The sequence below is a fragment of the Bos grunniens genome, chromosome 18 (genome assembly GCF_055505025.1).
Source record: "Bos grunniens cultivar Pamir isolate PY7600 chromosome 18, Bosgru_T2T1.0, whole genome shotgun sequence".
In the NCBI taxonomy this organism is placed as follows: Eukaryota; Metazoa; Chordata; class Mammalia; order Artiodactyla; family Bovidae; genus Bos; species Bos grunniens.
In genome coordinates, this window is record NC_141182.1 from 10763374 (window position 1) to 10787958 (window position 24585).

At 49.4% G+C, this 24585-nt stretch overlaps 1 protein-coding gene across 13 annotated transcripts in view; it reads left to right on the forward strand.

Annotated features, from left to right (window-relative positions):
- The window catches only part of ATP2C2 (ATPase secretory pathway Ca2+ transporting 2), a 100230-nt gene that overhangs the window by 46907 nt on the left and 28738 nt on the right, over positions 1-24585 (forward strand). For all 13 annotated transcript variants that reach the window (XM_086350123.1, XM_086350130.1, XM_086350126.1 and 10 more), the window contains 8 exons: positions 829-945; positions 4533-4622; positions 5911-5946; positions 6065-6126; positions 9509-9617; positions 19959-20108; positions 20186-20254; positions 20991-21066. In XM_086350123.1, the coding sequence (XP_086206249.1) occupies positions 829-945; positions 4533-4622; positions 5911-5946; positions 6065-6126; positions 9509-9617; positions 19959-20108; positions 20186-20254; positions 20991-21066 (709 nt within the window). The remainder of the gene's footprint in view (positions 1-828; positions 946-4532; positions 4623-5910; positions 5947-6064; positions 6127-9508; positions 9618-19958; positions 20109-20185; positions 20255-20990; positions 21067-24585) is intronic.

The window sequence follows — 24585 nt, forward strand, 5'->3', positions numbered from 1 at the left end:
TGTATCTGGCACAAGGCATGCATGATGGAATCATGTAGCTTTTTTTGTTTCTAAGGGCAGGCCTTTTTTCTTTGTTTCAAGGCAAAATACACAACCTAAAAATTACCATCTAACTACTTTTAAGTGTACAGTTCCAAAGTGTTAAGTACCTTCACGTTGTCGTACAACCCATTTCCACAGCTCTTTCCCTCTTGCAAAGCTGAAACTTCCATGTTGGTGGTGAATAATATTCCTGTGTGTGTGTATGTCTGTGTGTCTGTACCACACTTTCCTTATCCATTCACCCATTGATGGACACTCGGGTCACGTCCACCTTTGGCTGTTGTGAATAATGCTGCTACAAACATGGATAGACAGATACCTCACTGAGACTGGTTTCCAATTCTCTTGATACGTACCAGTATCAAGAAAGTAGTGGAACCAGTAGTGGAATTGCCAGATTGTATGGTGGTTCTATTTTTAATTTTTGGAGGTACTTCCACATGGCAGCTGCACCATTTGACCGTCCCAGACTCATCTTCCTTAAGATGAAAATGTAAGTGTTCCTGCATCTCCAGGTGTCCATGCTATAATCGCAGACCCTGAAATGTAGACCCAAGGCTGTCTTCTCTGTAGTATCTGTAGGGCGGAAGTGCGGGTTCATTGAAAAAGAATGAGATTGTAGGTCTCCTACTGTCTCTGCCCATTTGCTTGGGGTTTCTGAGCTGGTCCCCTCTCCTCTGTGGGCAGCCCATTTTCCTTAATCATCGTGGAAGTGGCTGGCTTCTAGAGTGGGAATCCTGTGACGTGGGCTCCTTGATCTTTACCTGCCCGTCCTTCTCCCTCCAGGTAGATTTACAGAATGGGCTGTCAGAGTTCTCAGTGACGCAGCGCAGGCTGGTCCATGGCTGGAATGAGTTTGTTGCTGATAACACGGAACCTGTGTGGAAGAAATATCTCGATCAGGTGGGATGATGGCCATCATTCTGTGCATTAACCAGTGTAACCCTGGGGGTGAGGAAGGGAGCCGCCGTTCATTGTGTAACTGTGGATTGAGGGTGTCCGTCGACGAGTCTCAGCACATAGAACAGCTATACTACAAGGTCAAAGAAGGCTTGCCCCTTTCAGGCTGCTCCTAGCTGAGAGATGGACTCACTAACTACCATGGCGGCCACAGTCACGAATAATAGTCTTTCCATTCATAGAGGTAACCATGTGCCAGGCACCATGCTGAGTAAATAAGTAAACACCAACTTACTCTTCCTCTAGATCCCTGCTTTGAGATGTGGTGGTTTAGTCGCTAAGTCATATCCAACTCTTGCGACCCCATGGACTGTAGCCCACCAGGCTCCTCTGTCCATGGGATTTTCCAGGCAAGAATACTGGAGCAGGCTCCCATTTCCTCTTCCAGGGCATCTTCCCAACCCAGGGACCAAACCCAGGTCTCCTGCATTATAGGCAGATTCTTTACCTACTGAGGACAGTGCAATACAGAGAAGCTGAAACATTCCCAGGTTGTGTAGGGCTGCCAGATTTAGCCAATAAATTTACAGATGTCTGTTACATTTGAAATTCAGATAGATAAGCAAAGGAGAGTTTTTTAGTGTATGTTCCAAATGTCGCATGGGACCTACTTGTACTTAAATTTTTTAAAAGTTCCTTGTTTCTCTGAAGTTCACATTTAACTGAGTGTCCTGTAGTCTACCTGGCAGCCAGGGTCCAGAGTCCTGCAGTGTTAAGTGTTTCTGCTGGGAAGTGAAGCCAGGCAGCTGGCTCCAGAGCCCCTGGCCCTCTTAGCCTTTGCCACTGGTGCTGAATACATGTTGTATCAGTCAAATGCCTGGAAGCCACGGGAAAGAAGGGGAAAAAAATTGAAATAGATCCTGCTGCAAGTTCCAGTATAGAAATCAACACCCCACCACCCAGGACCAGCTCAGAAAGCTCCAGTTAACAGGCAGAATTTCCCAGATACCTGAAGCCACGGTTACCTCAGTTTCCCCTCCCTGGCTTTTACACCCTCTCCCATTCCTGACACCTCCCTCTCAGTCAAGCTCAGGAATACCCCAGGCTTCTGCTGCCCTCCCATGGCTCATGTTTAAGGCTTCCTTGATTGGTCAGATCAGGGACCAATCACAGCCCTCCTTGTAGCATCCTCACTCTCCTTTCTCCTCTGGTCCCCACCCTGCTCATTGGTTAGTTCTTAGTGCCCTAGAGATGTCATTCATTGACACATTCTGGCACCAGAAGAGGCTTCTAGGTATGCAGGTGACTCTGGCCAACCCAGAAATTTCCTGGAATGCCAGTGTTGGGAAGAGACAGCAGAGGCTCCTGGAAGTTGAAGTTCAGGGAAGGAGGCTGACACATGGGCTGTGGGGGACCTTCTCCCTTCTGAAGCCCGGCCTTGGTCACTTCTGCCCCGGCTGCCCCTTCCACTAGGCCCTGCTCACCTAGCCTCTGCCGGCTAACACCTCACACCCAGGGCTGTCATCCAGCCTCCAGCCAGGACCTTTCCAGGAATGAAATCTCTTCAGTTTGTAAGAGCAGGAAACATGCTTATTCATCTTAACCTCATCGGTTCAAGGATCCATCTCAGGGTATCCCTGTGGGATTGGAAGGCAGCTTCTGATGGCCGTGTTTTCTAGCCCTCGACAAGCACAGGAAGTCCATGTGCCCTCACTTATTAATTCTTTGTGTTCATTGAGCACTTGCTCCATGCCAGATGCTGTGGTTCTCCTGTCTGTCTCCTCCAGTGACAGGGATCTCACCACTTAACAAGGCAGTCCTGCTTCTCTGTCTCAAGATTCACCACTAGGAATTCTACCTTAGCATGGCCCCAAATCCCTGCCCCAGAGTCACGAAGCAGAGGTAGATTAGAGTCAGACTGCTGGGTTTAATCCTACTTTCCAGCCTTGCGACTTTGAGTCTGCAACCAATCTGCCTTGAGCCTCAATTGTCCCCATCTAGGAAATGGGACTAGTAAGTCCCTCCTGTTCTGAATTTTACTTAAGAGGAAGCCGAGCCTGTATTACATGCTTAATAAAGGTTGCCCCCAGCCCCAGTGTCTGCCAGCTATCCTTGGTTCGAGCATAACTGTTAAGAGCACAGGTTTTGGAGTTGCCTGATCTAAATGAATCCTCGGCAGTTCAGTTTCTTTCAGAAACCTGGGTTGGTCATTTATCATTAAGCAGGACTACTTAACAGTACCTGTGTCATGGGGTTGTGAAAGTGAAAGTCACTCAGTCGGTTCCAACTCTTTGCAACCCCATGGTCTATACAGTCTGTGGAATTCTCCAGGCCAGAATACTGGAATGGGTAGCCTCTCCCTTCTCCAGGAGATCTTCCCAACCCAGGGATCGAACCCAGGTCTCCCGCATTGCGGGCAGATTCTTTACCAGCTGAGCCACAAGTGTCATGGGGTTGGGAGGAGCCTATAAAATGATGCAGTAAAGTGCTGAGCACAGGGCGTGGCTTGGAAGAGGTGCTCGGAAAACGCTGGTTTGGGGGCGGTTACTGTTTATTGTAATGAACGTCTCTGGTGACCATCCCTTCCCCACATAGTAAGGTTTCAGCAGACCGCTTTCTGCCTGTCCTGCTTTACATGTGGGCTTAAAAGGGCCCCATCAGAACTGGGAGGGTCTCATTATCTATAGCCAGGGCGGTACTACTGGCCCGTGGTGGGGTCTCCACACTGGGCCTGATACCTGTGTGCGGTGTCTCATGGTGACTCACCTATGTGAGATGGAGCAAGGCAGATGTTTGGCATGGTCTCCAGGAGGGGCGGAGGGAGGCTGGTGATGTCTGTGCTGGTCTGGAGGGCTGCTTGGGTCCAGCCACCAGGGAGGGGGCGAGGTTCTGGGCTTGGGATTAGAGTTCAAGGTGAGGCCAGTGCCTGGTCCCAGCTGTTCAGAGTAGCCCCAGCCAGGACTGAGGACCTCGGAGCTAACCCTGAACCCGTGGCTGGAGGGGTCCCTTGTGCAGACACATGCCTGCACCCTTGGGGAAGTTTCCCATCAATCTTTATTAGGGCTGGGCTGGGACACGGGGGTCATCACACTTTCAGAAAGCTGGCTTGCCTGGGGGCCCCAGTGCTCCAGTCTGAGACCCTTTAGTGGGAGTCAACCCCCAAAGACCTACTAGAGAGCTTCCCACAAAATCCTGAAACCTGCATCAGAGTTTCTGAGATGGACCTGTTGTGAATGGAGCAAACAGGATGCTGGCCCTGAGGGGCAGGTTTTGACCCGGAGCAGCGAGGAGACGTGACAAGGCAAGACCAAGAACTGGAAGGCAGGGCCAGGGCTGGTGTCTTGGTGACAGGGACACAGTCAAGATGACCCCAGGATGCCAGTGTTGGGTGGACCGCAGTGGTGGGTCTTCAGGCGGAGGAGAACCATTGGGTGGTGACAGTCCTCCCCTCCTGGCCCTCAGGTCACTGCAGGGCCGGCCTGGAAGCCAGGCTCTGGGTGCAGAGCTGACGCTGCTCCACTAGAGCAGGCCTGGTCTCTGATGTCCATGAGCCTAGACAAGATCCCACTGCCCTGTTTTTCCTTTTTCAGTTCAAGAATCCCCTGATCCTGCTGCTCCTGGCCTCTGCCTTGGTGAGCGTCCTCACAAAGAAGTATGAGGATGCCATCAGCATCGCCGTGGTGAGTGCACCCCATGGGAGTCGGGGGACAGTGCCCCCCCATCCCAGACCTGGCTGCCGAGGTCCTGCTGAGTCTCAGTTTACCTTTGTTATGCAAGGAGAAAAAAAACTAGGCTGTAAGAAGAAGAAAAAAAGTAGAAAACACAGCATAAAGAAAGGACAAGAAGTGTCCATGTTCTTCTACCTCACGAAGAGCTGACTCACTGGAAAAGACCCTGATTCTGGGAAAGACTGAGGGCAGGAGGAGCAGGGGCAGCTGCTAGCCTGTGAGGCTGTTTGAATTCAAGTTAAATAAAATGAAGAATTCGATTTCTCGGGTGAAGTCAGCACCACAGTTTGAAAGCATCAATTTGTCAGCGCTCAGCCTTCTTTATGCTCCCCAACTCTCACATCCGTACATGATTACTGGAAAAACCATAGCTGTATCTGGTTCCAAAATGTTTTCGTTGCCCTGAAAGGAACCCCGTGCTCATTCAACAGTCATCCCCCACCCCCACCAGCCCCTGGAAAGCACTGTCTGCTGTCTGTCTGTCCAGATTTGCCTGTCCTGGGTCGTTCTTATAAACAGAACCCTGCGCTGTGTGACCTTTTACACGTGGCTCTTATATGTGACCTTTTGGTTAATGACTTTCTTTCCGCTTCCTTCAATCTGTCAAGTGCTGTCTTTTGAAAAACAAAAAGAGATTCCTTCCGTGCGGTGGAATTCAGGGTTGCTGTTCAAAAGCCTGAGGCTAGATCCACATCTTCTGATGTGAAATCATGTTTATTAGCAGCTTTGTTGTTATTTGTTCAGTCACTAATTTGTGCCTGGCTCTTTGTGATCTGTGGACGGCAGCACGCCAGGCTCTTCTGTCCTTCACTGTCTCCTGGAATTTGCTCAGATTCATGCCCATTGAGTCAGGGATGCTATCTAACCATCTCATCCTCTGTCAGCCCCTTCTCCTGCCCTCAATCTTTTCCAACATCAGGGTCTTTTCCAATGAGCTGGCTCTTTGTGTCAGGTGGCCAGTTATTAAATGCTGGTGAGATACAAATGATCGTATCTATAGTGTATCATCCTGTGTTACAAGCGTATCTATGCCAAAAACTCTAAGAAGATAATCCCCAAATGTGAACCTGTGGAGGCAGAATTGAGAGTGCTTTTCCGGCTCCTCTGTTTTCTAAATCTCTGCACAGTGCTCTAGTTTGCAAGGAAAAAGGAAATACATTTTGGAAGACAGAGTCCTCCCCTGGATCACTTACCTGCTCATTGGCAATGGGTGTTAACGTGCGCTCCTTTTGCCCCCTAGGCTGTGCTGATCGTGGTCACCGTCGCCTTCATCCAGGTGTGTATATGTGCCCTGAGTTCCCGGGCGGGGTCACCCGGGCTGATGAGAGCTCTGTGGGGAGCCCCCCACACCCCTGACCCCACTTAAACACACTGTTTCATGTGCTTCCGGCCAGGAGTACAGATCAGAGAAATCTCTGGAAGAGCTGACAAAGCTGGTTCCCCCCGAATGCAACTGGTAAGTCGGAGACCTCCGGCCCACCTAACCCCAGGACTTTGTGGTTCATCAGAGGAGTCAGTGGGCTGGCAAGTTTGGCAAAACTTTAGCCACATTTATGTCCTCTGTTGTGTGATATGGGAGAACTGTGGCTCACCAGGGTTAGCAAACCTGACCTCTGCCCCACCAGCGGATTGCTGTGCATTCTTAGGCATGCCATTCGGTCTCTCTGGGCCTCCACTCTGTCACTGGGGTCTAATCTGAGTGCCCAGCCTGGGGGCCATGGATGACAGGGCTTTGGGAAGAGGGTGGCCCACGAAACCTGTGATGAAGTGTGCAAAATTGTGTGCATTTTTCCTAGAAGGCATTTGACATTTTTCCTGAGGCTCAGAAGCTGAGGGGGAGGGCTTTAATAATAAGCTGAGGCCTCAGAACTCTAATCGAAGCGGGTGGACAGCTCAGTGATGAACCCTGGCCATTTGCTCAGCTGCCCGCCAGCCTCTTTCCTACCCGAACATTCCTGCTTTGCCTTTTGTTATCACATCACCCTCCCAAAAGATGTTTAAAAAGGAAAGACAAGAATGTCTCCCCTTACCTCCTGGGCCTGTCTGCTTAGCTCAGTGCTGTGCAAAGGGACTTTCTGGAAGATTCCATCATACGCGCTGCCCGGGACAGCGTCACTAATCACATATGGCTGTTGAGGACTTCACCCAAGGGACTGAATTCTTCATTTTATTTAAGTTGAACTCAAGCAGCCTCACAGGCTAGTGGCTCACAGATGGCTCAGCTTAGAGGGTTTGCAGGGGCCACTGCCCTTGGTAAAGGAAATGGCAGAAGCAGAAGTGAGAATGTTGCAGGCCTGCTGTTGTGTGTGTTTCAATTTAATTTTTTAGTATATCAGCAATCCCCAACCAGTTATTCTCCTTGTAAACATGAAACCACTTTGGAAAAGGCCCAGGTCTTCTCCCTCACCCTTCCTGGCATCAGCTGAGGTTGTCTTAAGTCCTATGTCTTTCCCAAATACACACTGCCACTCATAAGAAAGTCACTGCAGATATCTTGTGATCCAAGGTACTTTGGAAGGATCTCAACAGATAGTAACTCTCTTTTATCCCAAGGATAAGCTGGGAGAAAGAACCTTAACATATATTTGCATACAGATGGCATAATTGAGCATAGAGCTGGAGGATAGAAAGATCTAGTGCGAGGTCCCTCCTCTCAAGGAGTCAGCAAGTGAAAAATGTGTGTGTGTGTGTGTGTGTGAGAGAGAGAGAGAGAGATACAAGGCAGAGAATAATGAGTAACAAAGTAGAGACCAAAAGAGCATGCTGTGAAAGCATGAGAGGCATGAGTCAATTCTAGAAGATTCTTTTGGGGGGCAGTAAAAATGTCTGGGCTTAATAATGGGATGAACAAGGTGTCAGAAATCCAGACGTGTGATGTATGACGTAATCCTATAAGAAGACAGAAGCATCCATGATTTATGGGGTTTGATGAGCTGATCTTAAGTTTAAATATCAAGTCTTGGCCTTTCAGGCGAATAGTATGCATTATTGATGTCCCTGGGAGTTGCTTCTGAAAGACAATTTTATTTTCAAGAGCCGCAGAGGCAGGCAACCTGGGAGAGTTGAAAGAGCAGTGAAGCGACACAGCCTGCCTCCCCAAGCCCCCGAGCCCCATGTCAGGAGAGGCATCTGCCCTGCAGACCTTTCCTGCTTACCTCCATCTTTTGTGCATTCATTAAATATTTATAAAGCACCCACTGTGTGCATGGCGATGTCCCAGGTGAGAGATAGGAAAGCCCTGGCCTTTGGACCTCTCACACTCCTAACAGGTGAGGCAGATAATGAAGTGAAGGAATGAAATGATTTTGGAATGAGGCAGGTGCATTAAAGCCAAAAAGACTGAAAGCCAAAGCCACACAAAAATGAGAGAGAACCTCATGGAGATGCAGTGACTGGTGGAGGTGTGGGAACAATCTTGAATATCTGGCTGGCAGGTTACTCTGCTCTGACATTTAAGGTGGAGCTGACCTTTAAGTTGAGGCCTGATAAATGGCAGGGGCCAGCCATGGGAAGAGTCGAGAGAAGAGCAGACGTCTATCTGATAGGTGCTCTTGGCTATAAACCCCAGAAAATTCAGCTGCACAAACCACAAGGAAATGGTGTTGTCTTATGGCAAGGGATCTGAGGTGAGGGGCCAGTGGGGCTAGTTAATTCAAGATGGGATCAAGGACCTGGTCCTTTTATTTCTTTACTCTGCCATCCTCAGCTTGCTGGCTTCGTTCTTATTCTGGATTCCCTCATGGCCCCAGGATGGCTGCCACAGCTCTAGACATCACAACCAGACATGATAAAGATGAAAAAGTCCAACAGAAGAGGCCATGTGTGTCTGTAAAGAATGAGAAAACCTTTCTCTTGAGCCCCTGCCAAATACCACTCCTGTCTCTTAGGCCAGTGTTGTAGACCACGCCTGTGTCTACATCAGTCACGGGCAGGGGATGGGGTCACCCTGATCGTCTCAGCCTGTCAGGACCCACCCCCGGAGCACTCTGCTGCGGGGAGAAAGGCAGGTACCTGGATAACTGCATTCTGTTAACAAGGAAGAGGGGAGTGTCTGCTCCACCATTCAAGATCCACAAAGACCTTGAGACTGGAAAGAGCTGGGTGTATTCAAGGGGGTGCGTGGCAGGAGGTAGGGTGTCTGGGTCTAACTCCCAGGTTCTTGGAGAGGGTTTGGAGCAGGAGGAAGTTGTGATCTGATTTTGTGCTTTAAGAACTCTCTGGCTGCTACAGGAAGGAGGCCCAGGGAGGGGCACAGGTCCCACCGGGGGGCTTCTGCCATGTTGGGTAAGGAGCAGCATGTCGTGGGTTCCAGTGGGAGCCTGTACACAGAAGCATGCCTATGTCTAACAGCAAACAGCCATGAAGTGCGGTCCCAGGCCTGGGGGTGGGTTGCTCCCTGGTTTCTCGGGCACTTAAGGTGCTCCTCCTGGCTTTAACAAGGTTCTGCTGTCCCTGAGGTCAGAGCTGGGCTCTGCACACCAGAGCGCTGTGTTCTCCGAGGACAGAAGCACTGCCAGCTGCCAGCTTTGTTAAGGAACCACTTCTCTAGACCTGCAGAGGCTTCTGGAGGCCGTGTGGCCCCGCCTTGTTTCCAAGCAGGGTGAACAGTAGTCACCTCACTTTTCAAATGAAGCCCAAGTTCTCCCAGGAGATAAGCTCTTTCCCAAGAGTCTTTTAGGACATGTGAATTTAAAAAATAATAAAACCATCAAAGCACAAGCGTTTGTCCACATCGGAAAGAGAAAATGTATTTCTGTAACCTTTGCTCAAGTTTATCAAAGTGCCTAAAATTGAGATGTCAACATGGATGCATTTGCTTTTTCCTGTTTAAAATGCAGCATAAGAGAAGGAAAGCTCCAGCACCTGCTAGCTCGAGACCTGGTACCTGGAGACATCGTGTCTCTCTCCATTGGAGACCGCGTCCCTGCTGACATCCGTCTCACAGAGGTGAGGGGCCCAGACCCCGGTCCAGGGGCCGTGCAGACACTTGGCTTCTCAGAGGCAGGCATTCTCTCCTTCTTGCACACACATATACACAGACATAGGCATGTATGCACACAAGCAGAAAGTTAGCAAGCACAATTTTAAGCACAAAGCTCCTCCGATGGCATTTCATAAATTATGTATTCTTATGCAAGTATAAGCCTAACACGTTTTGGTTATATGATTTTCTAGCTTGTAGCCTACTGCAGTAGAGAGGAATTTTATAGCTGAGGAATGGTTTTATAGCTGAGGAATGAGGGATAAGTTGCTTCTAGAAACAACCATACGGATGGCAGACAGAAGCACTGTCAGACTGCTTAATCTCAAGGATAACAACTAGTCTAGCCGTAGAAAGTAGCACAAGCCTTTGTTAAGAGTGCAGTTTGGGACGTCGGGTGTGGGGCTCCGTCCCCAACCTTTGCGGGTCTCAGGGTGTCACAACCTCACAGAACATTCCCTGAGGCTGTCGAAGATGATCCTGAATCCTCAAGAAAAGGAAGAAAAAAAAAAAAGAAAAGGTGAAGTCAGGTTCAGAGAGATCCGTTGATGGGAGTAACCTATTTTATGATCCCTGCCAAGAAGGTTTAAGGATTGTTCAAAGCTTTTAGTGATAAAGGATTAAGCCCCGGTTATCAGCCTGATTTATTTATTTAAGGAGGACATGTTCTCTGGGTCAATAGCAGGCTGTTGAAAGGGTGGCCTGGAGAGAGGTGGGGAGTGGAGGGAGACAAAAGAGACTGGGAGCCAACCTCCGGGGTGTTCTCTGGGTCAATAGCAAGCTGTTGGAAGGGTGGCCTGGAGAGAGGTAGGGAGTGGAGGGAGACAAAAGAGACTGGGAGCCAACCTCCGGGACCTGCGTTTACAGCACCCTGAGCCTGGCTTTGAAGGTGAGGCGGGGGCCAGAGGGCACCCAGGCTTTCCAGCTCCTCTGCCCCTGTTTTCAGATCCCCAGGCAGGGCACAGCAAGTGTACCCCACACCAGGGTGAATTCCTCTCCGTCTGCTTCTCCCTACACGAGCATCCAGCCTTCGAGTCCAGGGCATGTGGTTCCCAGTAGAGGAGCCGCTATCCAGTGGCCAAGCCCCACCTGCAGAGAAAGCTGGGGAAACCAGTCTGACACTGTCCATGCCTCCCTAGGGATGGGCTCTGCCCTGCAACGTGGAGGAGTCCCCAGGTACAGGGGCGGGCTGTCCACATACTGGGCAGCTGATAGACAGGACGCATGTATACTATGGACGCTACAGGGAGGCAGAGCGGTGAAGTGATTAGTGCCCTGGGGCTGGCCATTAGCCAAGTCCTATCCTTCAGAAGCTGTGTGACCTTGAGCAAGTAGCTTAACCTCTCTGTGCCTCAGCTTCCTCATCTGTCAGAGGGGTTAATGTTCATTCCCAACTCGAGGGGTTCTGATGATGCCGAACTGAGCTAAGACCATCAGCCTGCTTGCACAGCGCCCCGAGGTGGGGACAGAGTCCCGAATATCAGCCATTGGTTTAACTGTTTATCATTACCAAGCTTGACAACAGTTCCTTGAAAGAATTTTTTAAACCCCAAATAACTCCCCTCCTACTTCAACTGGTTTTCTTCCTGCCCTGCTTCTATCAGATTAAATGGTATCTGGTCGTTGCCAGCACAAGGACTTTTTCAAGGCTACCGGCCGCCAACACTCTGCAGATTTTCTCTCTGGTCCTTTTGCAGATCAGTAGCTTTGTTTACTCATAGTAGAGTTTTTTTTAAAATAATTTTATTTATTTGGCTGTGCTGGGTCTTCCTTGCTGCGTGTGGGCTTTCTCTGGTTGTGGCGAGCAGGGATTGCTCTTCAGTTTCGGTGCAAAGGGCTTCTCATTGCAGCGGCTTCTCTTGTTGCGGAAGCTCTCTTGAGCTCTAGAGCGTCCGGACTTCAGGAATTGCCGCACGTGGGCTCAGGAGTTGCAGCTCCCGGGCTCGAGAGCACAGGCTCAGTAGTTGCGGCTCAGGGGCTTCGTTGCTCCGAGGCATCAAAGCAGCCCCCTGCATTGTCCAAGGGTCAACCGTGTGTAACAATCAGATCGGCGCTAGCCACTGTGTGAAAACCGCCTTGCTTCATCTGCAGTGACCTTAAGAGGACAGTGCTCTCCTTTTACAGTGAGGACACAGAAGCCTGGAGGGCTGAGCCCACACAGTCAGTGGGGCAGAGGGGACTTGAACCTGGGCCATCTGGCTCCGGAGCCCAGACTCCAGGCCCTGTGTCGATGCAAACAATCGCTAGTAAGAACGGAGCACGTGGGCCAAACCGAGGACTGTAGCCCGGGAGACAGGCTCGCCATAGCCCAGACAGACTGCTCCTGAGAAGCCCGGTTTTCAGTGCTGTTTGTACCCTGTCATAACAAAGAAAAAGAAATTCCATCAGACATGGCAGGGGTACATTCCTTCAAGGTCACCAAAAGGACAGATTAGGACATACGCAGTGAGAGGCATGACCTTGACATCTGGGAAGAGAGCCTTATCTCGGAAGGAGTCCTGGCTTAGAGGCGTTCACCCCTATCTTCGGGGTGAGCGCTCTTTGCCTCTGGGTAATGTGTCCTTTTCTTTGATGATGAAAGCAGGTGTCCCGTGTACGGTGCACACAGGCTGTGCTGCTGATCATAAAATCCACGCCAAGTCATAAACACCAGACTGGCTTCCCCAGCCTCCACCACCTCTTTCCCGACAGCCAGCTCTCCGGACTTTCTTCCTGGCTCTCTGGCTCTCCCTCCAGGTTTCCTCAGTGTATCGAGTGTCTAGAGCTGCTGAACAAAGTATTACATACTTAGGGGCGTAAACTACACAAGTGTATTATCTTGCAGTCTGGAGGTCAGACTCAAACTCAGTTTCACTGGGTGGAAATCAAGGCGTTGGCAGGACTGTATTCCCCATTCCCAAGCTTCAGGGGAAAATTGGTTCCCTTGCATTTTTTAGCTTCCAGGGTCGCCCACATTTCTTGCCTCGTACCCCTGAATCACTCCAACCACTGCTTCTGTCTTTGTATTTCCTTCTCTCAGACACCGCTCTGATTCCCCTCTCATAAGGACCCTTTTTAAAATCAGTTGATCTCTTTTTTCTTTTTTTAATTAATTTATTTGGCTGCCCCAGGTCTTCGTTGTGGCATGAGGAATCTTTTAGCTGTGCCATGTGGGATCTAGTTCACTAACCAGGGATCGGCCCTGGGGCCCCTGCATTGGGATCGTGGAGCCCTGACCTCTGGACCAGCAGGGAAGTCCCTGTAATGACATTTAGGGGCCCCCAGGATCATCCAAGCTAATCTCCCCATGGCAAACCCATCCGTTTAATCACACCCGCACAGTCTCTTTTGCTGCTAAGACAACACTTTCACAAATCCCAAGGATTAGGACTTGGGTGTCTTCAGGGATTGGATGGTAGGGGGCTACTATTCAACCCAGCACCCTCAAAGCCCTCCTCTAAGCCTCTCCTCCTTCCCTGCTTGCCTGAGGGCACCCCTCCCAAATCCCCGTCAGTCAGTCAACAGATATTTCCTGGGTACTGCTGTGAGCCAGGACCTGTGCTGTGCTGAGGAGGCAGTGAGAACAGACGAGACCTCTGCTTTTATAGCCTGGAGTGATAGGCGACATCCACCACAGGGAAGCTTGTGGGAAAAGCCCAGGGGATTCTGGATTTCCCAAACAGGACAGACTTGACTGGCCCACTGCAGTCACAGAGGGCTTCCTGGAAGCAGTGCCTTTTGAGCCGTTCTGGAATGGGGATCAGCTGTTCTAGGCAGAGGAGACCCAAGCTGGGTGCTCAGCCCTGACTTGGAAGCCAGATGCACTGCACCTTTCAGCTGCCCGCAGGGCATCTTCACACAGGAGGGCCGTTCCTGCCATCTGGAACCTACTTCCCACCAGCAGGACTTAGCTGTTCTCATTCCTGAGGCCTCAGCCCCAACCCGTCCCCTCCCCACCGGCCTCCCTGATCCCTCTCCTGAGGCGTCACCTCCCCTCCCTCCCCCCACCCTGGATTCCTGCTGTTCATTCCAGTGTCACTTTGCTTTCCTGTTTATTGCTCAGTTCAGTTCAGTCGCTCAGTCGTGTCCGACTCTTTGCGACCCCATGGACTGCAGCACACCAGGCCTCCGTGTCCATCGCCAACTCCCAGAGTACACTCAAACTCATGTCCATTGAGTCAGTGATGCCCTCCAACCATCTCATCCTCTGTCATCCCCTTCTCCTGCCTTCAATCTTTCCCAGCATCAGGGTCTTTTCAAATGAGTCAGCTCTTCGCATCAGGTGGCCAAACTTTTGGACTTTCAGCTTCAACATCAGTCCTTCCAATGAACATTCAGGACTGATTTCCTTCAGGATGGACTGATTGGATCTCCTTGCAGTCCAAGGGACTCTCAAGAATCTTCTCCAACACCATAGTTCAAAAGCATCAATTCTTCAGCACTCAGCTTTCTTTATAGTCCAAATCTCACATCCATACATGACTACTGGAAAAACCATAGCCTTGACTAGACAGACTTTTGTTGGCAAAGGTCCCTTCACAAAGGCAGGGAGTTTGTCTGTCTTGGTCACTACTGGATTCCCAGGGCCCAGAAGAAGGCCTGGCCTTTGGCAGGAGACAGATGGACAGATAGCCACCTCCATTCCAGCATATCCAAACCCACACCCACCTCCCTGCCTGCATCCTCACCCCTTCCCAGTCCCCTAACACCCATTGTTCCTGTTTTTCTGGCCAGCTGTCTTCAAGGGAGGCATCTTTGTCTCATCTCTCTCTCCTTTCCTCTTTTTAAGAAAAAAACAGGCTCTATTTCTTAAAGTCTTTTCCTTTTTTTGACCATGCCATGCAGCTTATGGGATCTTAGTTCCCCGACCATCACCATGACCCATCCCTGCTGATACTGACCTTGATCAGCTGGCTGAAGTCTGTTTTCTTACATTTTAATGTATCACCAATTAATAGGGTGCAGATGACACTACCCTTATGGCAGAAAGCGAAGAAGAACTGAAGAGCATCTTGATGAAAGTGAAAGAGGAGAGTGAAAAAGTTGGCTTAAAACTCAGCATTCAGAAAACTAAGATCATGGCATCTGGTCTCATTGCTTTATGGCAAATAGATGGGGAAACAGTGAGAGACTTCATTTTTTGGGTCTCCAAGATCACTGAAGATGATGACTGCAGCCATGAAATTAAAAGACCCTTACTCCTTGGAAGGGAAGTTATGACCAACCTAGACAGCATATTAAAAAGCAGAGACATGAATTTGCCAACAAAGGTCCATCTAGTCAAAGCTATGGTTTTTCCAGTAGTCATGTATGGATGTGAGAGTTGGACTATAAAGAAAGCTGAGTACTGAAGAATTGATGCTTTTGAACTGTGGTGCTGGAGAAGACTCTTGAAAGTCCCTTGGATTGCAAGGAGATCCAACCAGTCCATCCTGAAGGAAATCAGCCCTGAATATTCATTGGAGGGACTGATGCTGAAGCTCAAACTCCAATACTTGGGCCATCTGATACAAAGAACTGACTCATTTGAAAAGACCCTGATGCTGGGAAAGATTGAAGGCAGGAGGAGAAGGGGACAACAGAGGATGAGATGGTTGGATGACATCACTGACTCAATGGACATGAGTTTGAGTAAACTCCGGGAGTTGGTGATGGACAGGGAAGCCTGGCATGCTGCAGTCCATGGGGTAGCAAAGAGTCGGATACAACTGAACAACTGAACTGAACTAATTAGTAGGGGTTCTTTCTGTGAAAGATCCTCATGTTTGGGCAACCACTGCTGTCACTCCAGCTGGAAAGTGCCCCCATTTTATCAATCCAACAGGCCCACAGAGGGTCCTCCTCTGAGGCTCTGTGTTCATGGGGCTCATCCTGCCATAGGAGGAAGCTGCAGTGACCCCACACCATGTGGATCAAGATTAAACTCTACCCTCTGACTGTTCACAGTCTAGCCTGCCCATCGCCCCGCCCCAGACCCTATGAGAGAATGGATGCCTGTGCTAAGAGAATGCAGCAGAATCCATCTCTGACATGACCTAGGCTGTGGGGCCTCGGGCAAGTTTCCAAAGCTCTCAGAGCCTCAGTTTTCTCATCTATAGAGTGGGGATCAGAGCAGCATCTTTTCCATGGCATAGTCGTGAATGTTTCATGAGAAAAATACACTCAGCAACTGTGTGTTAGCATACTATCAATGATAGTAATTATTCTCTTAGTTTCTCTTGCACTCTAATTTAGCATCATCCCATTTAGCACTGAATCACCCTCCATTTGTTTCAAGAATTTGATTTCCAAAGTTCTTGAAAAAAGAACCTGAATTAAAAGTCTTGTTGACTCGGCCAGTTGAAAAACTGGGTGGGCAGGTTATATTCTAATTGGTCTTTCTTTAAACAGCAAAAACCAAACTTAAAATAAGCAAATTATGTGAGCCTCAGTGTGTTTGAAGGGGTTAGTGTTGGGACAAGAGGAGATGTAGTGACCTTCTAGCCCAGTGTCTCCCAACACTTGGCCCACAGGGTGGTCCACACACTGCAGCCCCCATGTGGAGAGTGTCAGCACCCCTTTGCATAGTAAAGCCCCTGGGAAGTCCTTCAGTAAAGAGGACCATTCACTGGGTTTACCCCCATATTCCTCAAACTGGTTTTCACCATGGAACCCACTTTCCACAGAGCAGCAATTAACTTCCTGTGAAGGAGGGTTCCCCAAGACACAAGTGGGAAAATGATGTTCTAACTCGTGACTCATCCATCTTATACCTGGAAAAACTAAAGCTCCCCAAATCACAAATATGTGGATGTGATTTTTGTTAACATAAGAAGTCTCTAATCGTCGTGGGTCCATTAGGGAAGCAGAATGGAAGCACAGGGGGCTCTTGGACCTGCAGTCAGCCTTCACATAGTCTGGTACAAGTGTAAAGACTAGAATTAAAAACAGAAAAGAGCGACTTCCCCGGCAGTCCAGCGGTTAAGACTCTGCCTTCCAATGCAGGGAATGCAGGTTCAGTCCCGGGACAGAGAACAGAGATCCCACATGCTGCCGGGTATGGCCAAAGACTAAAAAACAGAACAAAACACCCAGGACAAATTAACCTGCAGCTTAGCTCCACTTGCTGCCAGTTTGCTCCGTCTTCTTGCTGTCTGGCGCTCCCATCCATGTGTACTCCCCCACTGAGAGCCTTACTGTGCCTCACTTGGCCTGTATTTCTTGGATTGTAGGCTTCCCCTCCTGATGGAACTGGCCTGTCTTCTAATGTCTAATATCGTTTTGCACATTTCCCCATGTGGGTCCTTCTCTGCTCCAGACTTTTCATGGCTCCTCATTCTTTACAAGGTTACATCCCAATCTCTTAACCGATGCCAGACACAACGAGGTTCCAGCCACACCTCCCACACGTCCTCTGCTCCAGTCACGCTGGCCCCACACGCGTCCCCATGTGGACCAAACCTTCTGTCTCTCTGCTCGTGCCCTCTCGTGGTGATGGCTTCCCTGGTGGCTCAGCTGGTAAAGAATCCACGTGCAATGCGGGAGACCTGGGTTCAATCCCTGGGTTGGGAAGATCTCCTGGAGAAGGGAAAGGCTACCCACTCCAGTATTCTGGCCTGGAGAATACAGTCCACGCGGTCGCAAAGAGTCGGACACAACTGAGCGACTTTCACTGTCTCATGTTGATGGAGTTGAGGCCCCGTGAGAGCAGGGCCAACTCTTCCCCCTCCAGCAAACCCCTGCACTGGCTTCAGCACCTGGGATAGTGCCCACCTCTGTCCACGCCTGAGAACCCTTCCCCAGAGAGGATGGCCCGGGCCCACTGCTTGGCGTGCGGGGCTCCTTCTGTCCTTGCAGTCTGTGGCTGGGCTGCTGGGGGAGAGGGGTCTCTCTTTACCTCCCCATCTCTTCCATTGCTTTGATCAAACTCATTATCACCAAGTCCACCCACCAGCAATTCTCTAACTCGCCTTCTTTTCCCTCCTGAAAGACCGGCCTGATTCTCTTACCAGTGTTTGCTCATCCCTCAAGGCCTGTTTCATGTCCTAGACCCTCCAAGAAACTCTGCAGCTCATCCTCCCCCACCACCACTCCACACTCCTGTTTCCTGAACCTTCTGAGGCAGAATAGATCCGATTAGGGTGTCAGGTTGTTCTAACTATGCCTCTCAAACTCAGGCAATGGCAGGATTCTCTTTCACTGCTGACTTACCATCTTATTACAGTGTAACTTCAATGGAACAAACATAAAGTTAGATACAAAATCTATGTGCTTCAAATTAAGTAAGTTACAACTTATTCTAACTATTATCATGTCCAGTTAGACCACATTTACTAGAAACAGAATCTCTGTTTGCCATGGTTACTGTTGTTCAGTTGCTAAGTCGTGTCTGACTCTTTGCAGTCCCACGGACTCAGCATGCCAGGTAGGGTGACAATATACAGCCTTGACATACTCCTTCCCCAATTTTGAACCACGGAGGTGTGGTAGTTTCTGCTGCCTGGGACCTGTGGGGTCAACATCTGGTGGTTCTGGATGACTCATTTCCGCATTTCTTCTTTCATTGTGGGTTAGGAGCTGCCCGTGAGCTCATATGACTGCTCCGATGTCCTGGAGATAAAGCATGAAGATCAGTTAGTAGTTGTGTTTGTGGTGGTAGGTTGAGGTAGGTACATGGGCTTGAAGAGGCAGGGGTTTATTCCCATTTCACGTGATGAGAGCCTGGAAGTGGAGCCAACGGGGTGGCTTCCCCATGGAAGAAAGGCCCTGGGTTTCTCCAGCCCTCCTTTCTGCCCTCTTGGGCTGTGGCATCCTGTTAGTGCCTGTAAAATGGCTTGTGGAGCTCCAGCCATGAGCACAATGACCCAAGCAGAGAAAGAGAAAGGTGAAGGGGGCCAGGAGGAGCTGTCAGCTCAGCCGCCTTCAAAGATCTTCACAAAGACCATTGTCCAGAGGGTGGAGACACTGTGAGCTGCCAGGGAAGCTGGGAAACAGGGCTAAGGGGGTGGGATGGGGGCCATCATCAGGCCCAATGCCACGGGGTTCTGTTAGGAACTTGGAGGGTTAGATGGATATTACTTGGCAAGTGGTGGCTCCTGTCATCCTTGCGGACTGGGGTTCCCTGGAAGTGTGCACATTTTTATAGATTGGTATTGAATGGTAAAACTTGGGAGTGTAGAGAACTCACAGACTTCTGTTTGAGAAAGGCCGATCTAACTGTTCTTTTGGGAGTTTGCAGGAAGATAACTTCTTTTAGTTGCTCTTTTTTTGCTTCAGTGAGAAGTCCCTTAGGGGTAGAGTATACCCTAGATACCTTGCACGTCCTTGGTGGTACCTGGCATGGTTCTGGCCATGGAAGACTCACCTCCTGAGTGATACCTGCTGGGCCTGTGGTCACTTCTGCAAGACCTTGATAGTTAAGAATGCGGTCTCTGAAGCCACCGTTTGGTTCAAACCTCTGCTCTGCCGCTAATGAGCTGATTAGAGCAGATTTCTTAATCAGCCCATGCCTCAGTTTCCCCAAATGGAAAGTGGATAAGGGACTTCCCTCGTGGTCCAGTGGCTAAGACTCTGTGCTCCCAATGCAGGGTTCGATCCCTGGTCAGGGAACTAGATGCCACATGCCACAGCTAGAAGTTCACGTGCTGTGGCTAAAAGGTCCTCCCCACCACAAAGAAGATCGAAAATCCCCCATGCGGCAACTAAGCCGGGTGCGGCCTAATTAATTAACTAATTAATTAAATATTTTTTTAAATATTATAAAGTGGATAAAATAATAGTGTCTTTCATGGAGGGTGTGAGGATTAAGCAATAAGCCTTGTGAAGTGCTCTGTGCTGGACCTGGTGCATAGTAGGTGTTCTGGAAATGTTACCCTGGAAACATCAGGAAGTATGTGTATCTGTGACTGCATGTGTGTTTCAGGTGTTGACATGACCTTAGGCTATCATCAAGTAACCCGGCTCAGTGCTACTCAAATCACACGGATTGTGTGGGAACCCCAGGGTGGGCAGGATGTGGGAGTTAGGGGAAAGATAGGATGATCCGAAAGGGATATTCTAATTTAACCATTGCCTACGTTTTTTTAAAAAGTTTTATTAAAATTGAAAAGGGTGTTAAAACAGGATTTGAGATTGCTATGTTTTCTGAAAGGGGTCCCATATGCAAAGCTTTTCTGATTCCTGGAGGCACCAGAGGCCGTGTTGTGGTATTTGTTTCCTGATTTCAGCGCGCTCTTGTTTGCTGTCTGTTGACCAGTGACGTTAAGGTGTCAGACACTATCCTGGGCTTTGAAAACCAGCTCACAGGTTGGGGGGCTGGTGCTACACCTTGTCTCTTTGCTTCCCCCCAGGTCACAGACCTTCTGGTGGACGAGTCCAGTTTCACGGGAGAAGCCGAGCCAAGCAGTAAGACAGATACCCCACTGACAGGCGAGGGTGACCTCACGACCCTGAGCAACATCGTCTTCATGGGGACCCTGGTGCAGTGCGGGAAGGGCCAGGTGAGCCCTGGGGCCTTGGCGTCCCTCACCTGTGGGCCTTCAGCCTCAGACCTCACACCCCTCTCTCCTGGATGCAGGGCGTCGTGATCGGAACAGGAGAAAAGTCCCAGTTCGGAGAGGTGTTCAAGATGATGCAGGCTGAAGAGGTAAGGGACTGGGGGCTTTGGGTTTCTTTCTTTTTTAGATTATTTGTGTATTCATGGCTGCACTGGGTGTTCATTGCTGTGTGTAGGCTTTCTCTAGTTGCGGCGAGCAGCAGCTACTCTCGTGGTGCTCAGGCTTCTCATTGCGGTTGGTGTTGTGGAGCACGGGCTCTAGGACCCCCGTTGCCTCGCTGCATGTGGGATCCTCCTGGATCAGGGATCGAACCCGTGTCCCCCATATTGGCAGGCGGATTCTCAACCATTGGACCAGCAGGGAAGCCCTGGGTTTCTTGTAAGGTGGGGTTTGAGATGATTCTCAGCTGGTGACACCTGCCCCACCTACTCCTTAGGAACAAGGATGATATGGTTAATGTGAGTACACTTTTAAAAACTTTTTACTTTGAAATGCTCATTAGGATTTTTGTCAAGATATGACTTACGGTGATACGCACAGATCTGAAATGTAGCAGTCTGTGGATTTCTATATATGTGTCCCTGTATAATCATCACTCAGCTTAAGATATAAAAAAATCCAAGCAGGGTCTTCCCTGGCGGTCCAGTGGTTGGGATTCTGTGCTTCTACTGCAGAGGGCATGCGTTCCATCCCTGGTCAGGGAACTAAGATTCCACAAGCTCACAGTGCAGCCAAAAAAAAAAAAAAAAGAGAGAGAGAGAGAATAGAAGCAGGAGGGACACTCCCAGATCTCATCTAACAAACTCATTGTTCTCATCCTTTTAGACGCCTAAAACTCCTCTACAGAAAAGCATGGACAAGCTGGGGAAGCAACTGACACTCTTCTCATTCGGCATAATTGGTGGGTGAAGCAGTTTCTGCATGGGGTCCTGGCAGGGGTGGAAGAGGGGGTGGGGGGTGTGGAAGGGAGCCATCCTGTGCACCCATAGCTGTCTCTCAAATACCTTACTACTCACCTGGGTGAGGACTGGGGTTTGGGATCAGAGGTTCTTGGTCAGCAGCAAGAGGTTTCTGTATCAATCGGACAAGCTAGCAGCAGTAACAGGTAGCTCCTACATTTTAATGGCTTAACATGATCATAACTTATTTCTCGCTTACACTGCAGTCCGTGGGCACATTCCTGGTGAAATGGCTTTCCCGGGTAGCTCACTTCCAAACACTGACTTGCAGTCCCAGGCTCCTGCTGTATTGTTGTTCTGCCTTCCTCCAGTTCCTGGGAGGAGTGGGCCATAATTCTGTTAAACCAGCAGATGGGGAAAGAAAGAACATAAGAGACTTGTGGGGAGTGGGGGTGGGAGGGGGAGCATTTTTTAAAGGCAGGGACCAGGAAGTGAAGTCATCACTTTTGCCCATTCTTGATTGGCCAGAATGAAGTCACATGGCCTACCTAACTGCAAAGGAGACTGGGAAATGTAGTCTGGTGGTGCACCGGCAGGTTTCTATGCTGTGCCTGGGCTTGTTCCTCCTGACCTTTGGCAGCATACCAAACAGTATCCCCATGGTGCTGTAGCCCAAAATTCAGGTCTTATTCCTGAATTATACCCTGGTCCCTGCACCTGTCCCTTCCTGCTGCCTCCAGCTCTGGCTTTGAGTCTGTGTCCTTCGTTCTCAGCTTCCAGGGTCAACCAGTGCCTGGGCCATTATAGATTCTCAATAAATGTTGGTTTAGTGAATAAAGGAACAAAGCAGCCAACCACTGCCCATAGCACAAGCAGTGATGAGAGGAGCTCTAGTGAGTCTGGTTAAAACTGCAAAGAGGAGAAAGTTCTTGGGAGAAGAGGCAGCTGTCCCTCCTAGCAGCAGTTTTGTTGTGCTTCTGGTCATCCGGATGCATTGGTTCATTTAACGAGTATCTTATGACACACTTGACCCTGCGATAGGTTCTGGGGCCACTGAGATGAGTAAGACACAGCTTCTTCCCTTTGGAGGACTCCAGAGAAGTAGGAGAGAGACACGTGAACAAATATGAAATGTGAAGGTAGCTGTTAATTTTGCATGGGAGAGTTGAGAAGGCTTCAAAGAGGAGGTGACGTCAAGTTGGGTCTTGTAGGATGGGTAGGAGTTTGCCAAGTGAAAAAAAAGAGAAGATTGGGAATTTCAGACCAAGGAAAACATATATCCAAAGGCATGAAAAAAAAAACAAACAACAAAGGCATGGAAGGTATCTCCCATTCCTTTACAACTTTAGGAGGTTGTAAAATTAGCAAAGTGTTAAGAGGATATGATCTGAATTCGGATCTCTCAATTCTATCGTGCTAGAGATAGACCTGCCTGCCCTTTCCTCCCTGGCCACCCCTTCCCCATTCTCTAGTTTCTAGGCTCCTTTCCAAATGTCAATTTTGGATGTTGTACTCAGAGTTTGCTCAGTCAGTAGGTTTCCTGTTTTCGAATAGCTCTGTGTCCTCTTCCCTCCTTTCCGCCCTAGTTTTCCCTGGAGCAGTTTCATGGGAAGTGGGTTTTATCACAGCCAGGGAGGGCTCTGTGCTTGTGAGAGGATTTGGAGGCCGTGCTCAGGCATGGTGGAGGAGGACTGTGATAGATTAGTGATGTCTGTCATGGAGAGAGAGTGGCTCTATGCCATCATTCACCTGCCCTCCTTGGGGTTACACTGATCAGGCATCTGGGACAGGGTGGATGGATGCCCACATGCCCCTGGCTACCCAGAGGGCCCTTTTACTCTCTAGAGCAGGGGATGGAAACTCTGACTCCCAGGCCAAATCGGGTTCACCACCTGTTTTGTGTGGCTCACAAGCCAAGACTTTTACAAAAATCAGAAGAAGACTATCTTCTGACATTAACCTTATATGAAAATCAAATTTCAGTGTTCACAAATAACTTTTATTGGCACACAGCCAAACCCATTCATATATTATCTATGGCCATTTGCACACTGCAATAGCCAAGTTGAGCTGCAACAGACCATAAGGCTCATAAAGCAAGTACTGTTTTCTGCCCAACCTGTTGGAGGAAAAGCTGTCTGCCACCTGCTCTAGACCCTGGGGTTGCCAGAAGGAGAACGGGCTGTAGCAATAGCCCCCAGAGAAAATACCAAGTAGGTGTGCTTCAAGACAGATTGTCAAATAGATGCTCGTAGCAGGCCTTTCCACAGGATGAAATCTATCAAAGGTCAGAGGTGCTGCAGGGTCACTGCCTCGTATAAGCCGTTATTCCTCACGTTAACTTAGAACTTAAATTGGCATGTCTGTGGCCAGGCCCGTGATAACCGCTCAGATGTTTTCTCTTTTTAGTAAATATTTCAAGAACTGCTCTGGCAGAGTGGGAGTTGTGAACCCTTAGAAAGGCCTAGGGATGCTGGGAAAGAGTGGTGTGCTGGTAAAGGCTTAACAGCCGGTTTCAGGGGAAAGTGGTGTTTGTCACCTCTGTGGTCTCAATACTCACAGTGTCCTATTTCTAGACACCGATGGAAAATTACTGAACCTGAATTTGGGAAGAAATAAGCACATTTGGCTTTTGTGAGGCCCCCACCCTCCTACTGTGGCAGGACCCAGGATGGGGGCAGGTCCTGTGGGTTGGCTCTGCCCCTATTTTTAGTAAAACTTCCCCCTAATCTTTCTAGGTTCATTTGGGTTCCTGCTAAGATTTTGACTACTGAGTTCTGTTGCTAGTCAAAGTATGAAAAAAAAAAAATGAAACCCCAATAAATCAGATCTTATGACCTCTCTACCCCCAACACACACATACCCAAACACATGCAGACACACACACGCCACTACTGCCCAGCAGAAAGCTCACCCTGGCTCTGCTTTCCCTACAAGACACAGCTGATGCTCTTCGGCAAGTCCCCCAGGATGTGTCAACAGGCAACCCCTCTCACCTCCTACTTCCCCCTCGCCTGTCTTGTAACTGTGGCCACAGCAGTTCATGACTTGGTGTTACTGTGGGCCAGGAGCCATGCTGAGATCTCCAAGGGCATTGTTACATCTTAAATCCTAAAACAAGTCATTGAGGAAGATGTAGTCATTTCCTCCACTTTACAGATGAGCAAACCGAGGCCGTGCCTGGTGGACCCTGAACTTTGCCCCGTTGTCAGAACATCTCGGGCCTTTCATGGGCCCCAGCATGAGTCATGCACTTCTTTACCTGAAGGCTCCATCTCTGACTGTCCACATACCCCGTGTCTAACACAGTGTCTGGTGGTTAAATACTGGGCCAACAATTGATGAAAGAGAAAAATGGGATAAGGAATGTCTTTAATCACAAAAATGCAGAATAAAATCAGCTAAGAGAGACCAGCTCCTGAACGAATCAGGGGAGCGGCTGTCGTTGGTCATGTCAGAAACCTTGGGGCAAGTCCTGTAAACATACAGCCTGTGGGAAACTTCTGGAATAGCTCAGAAAT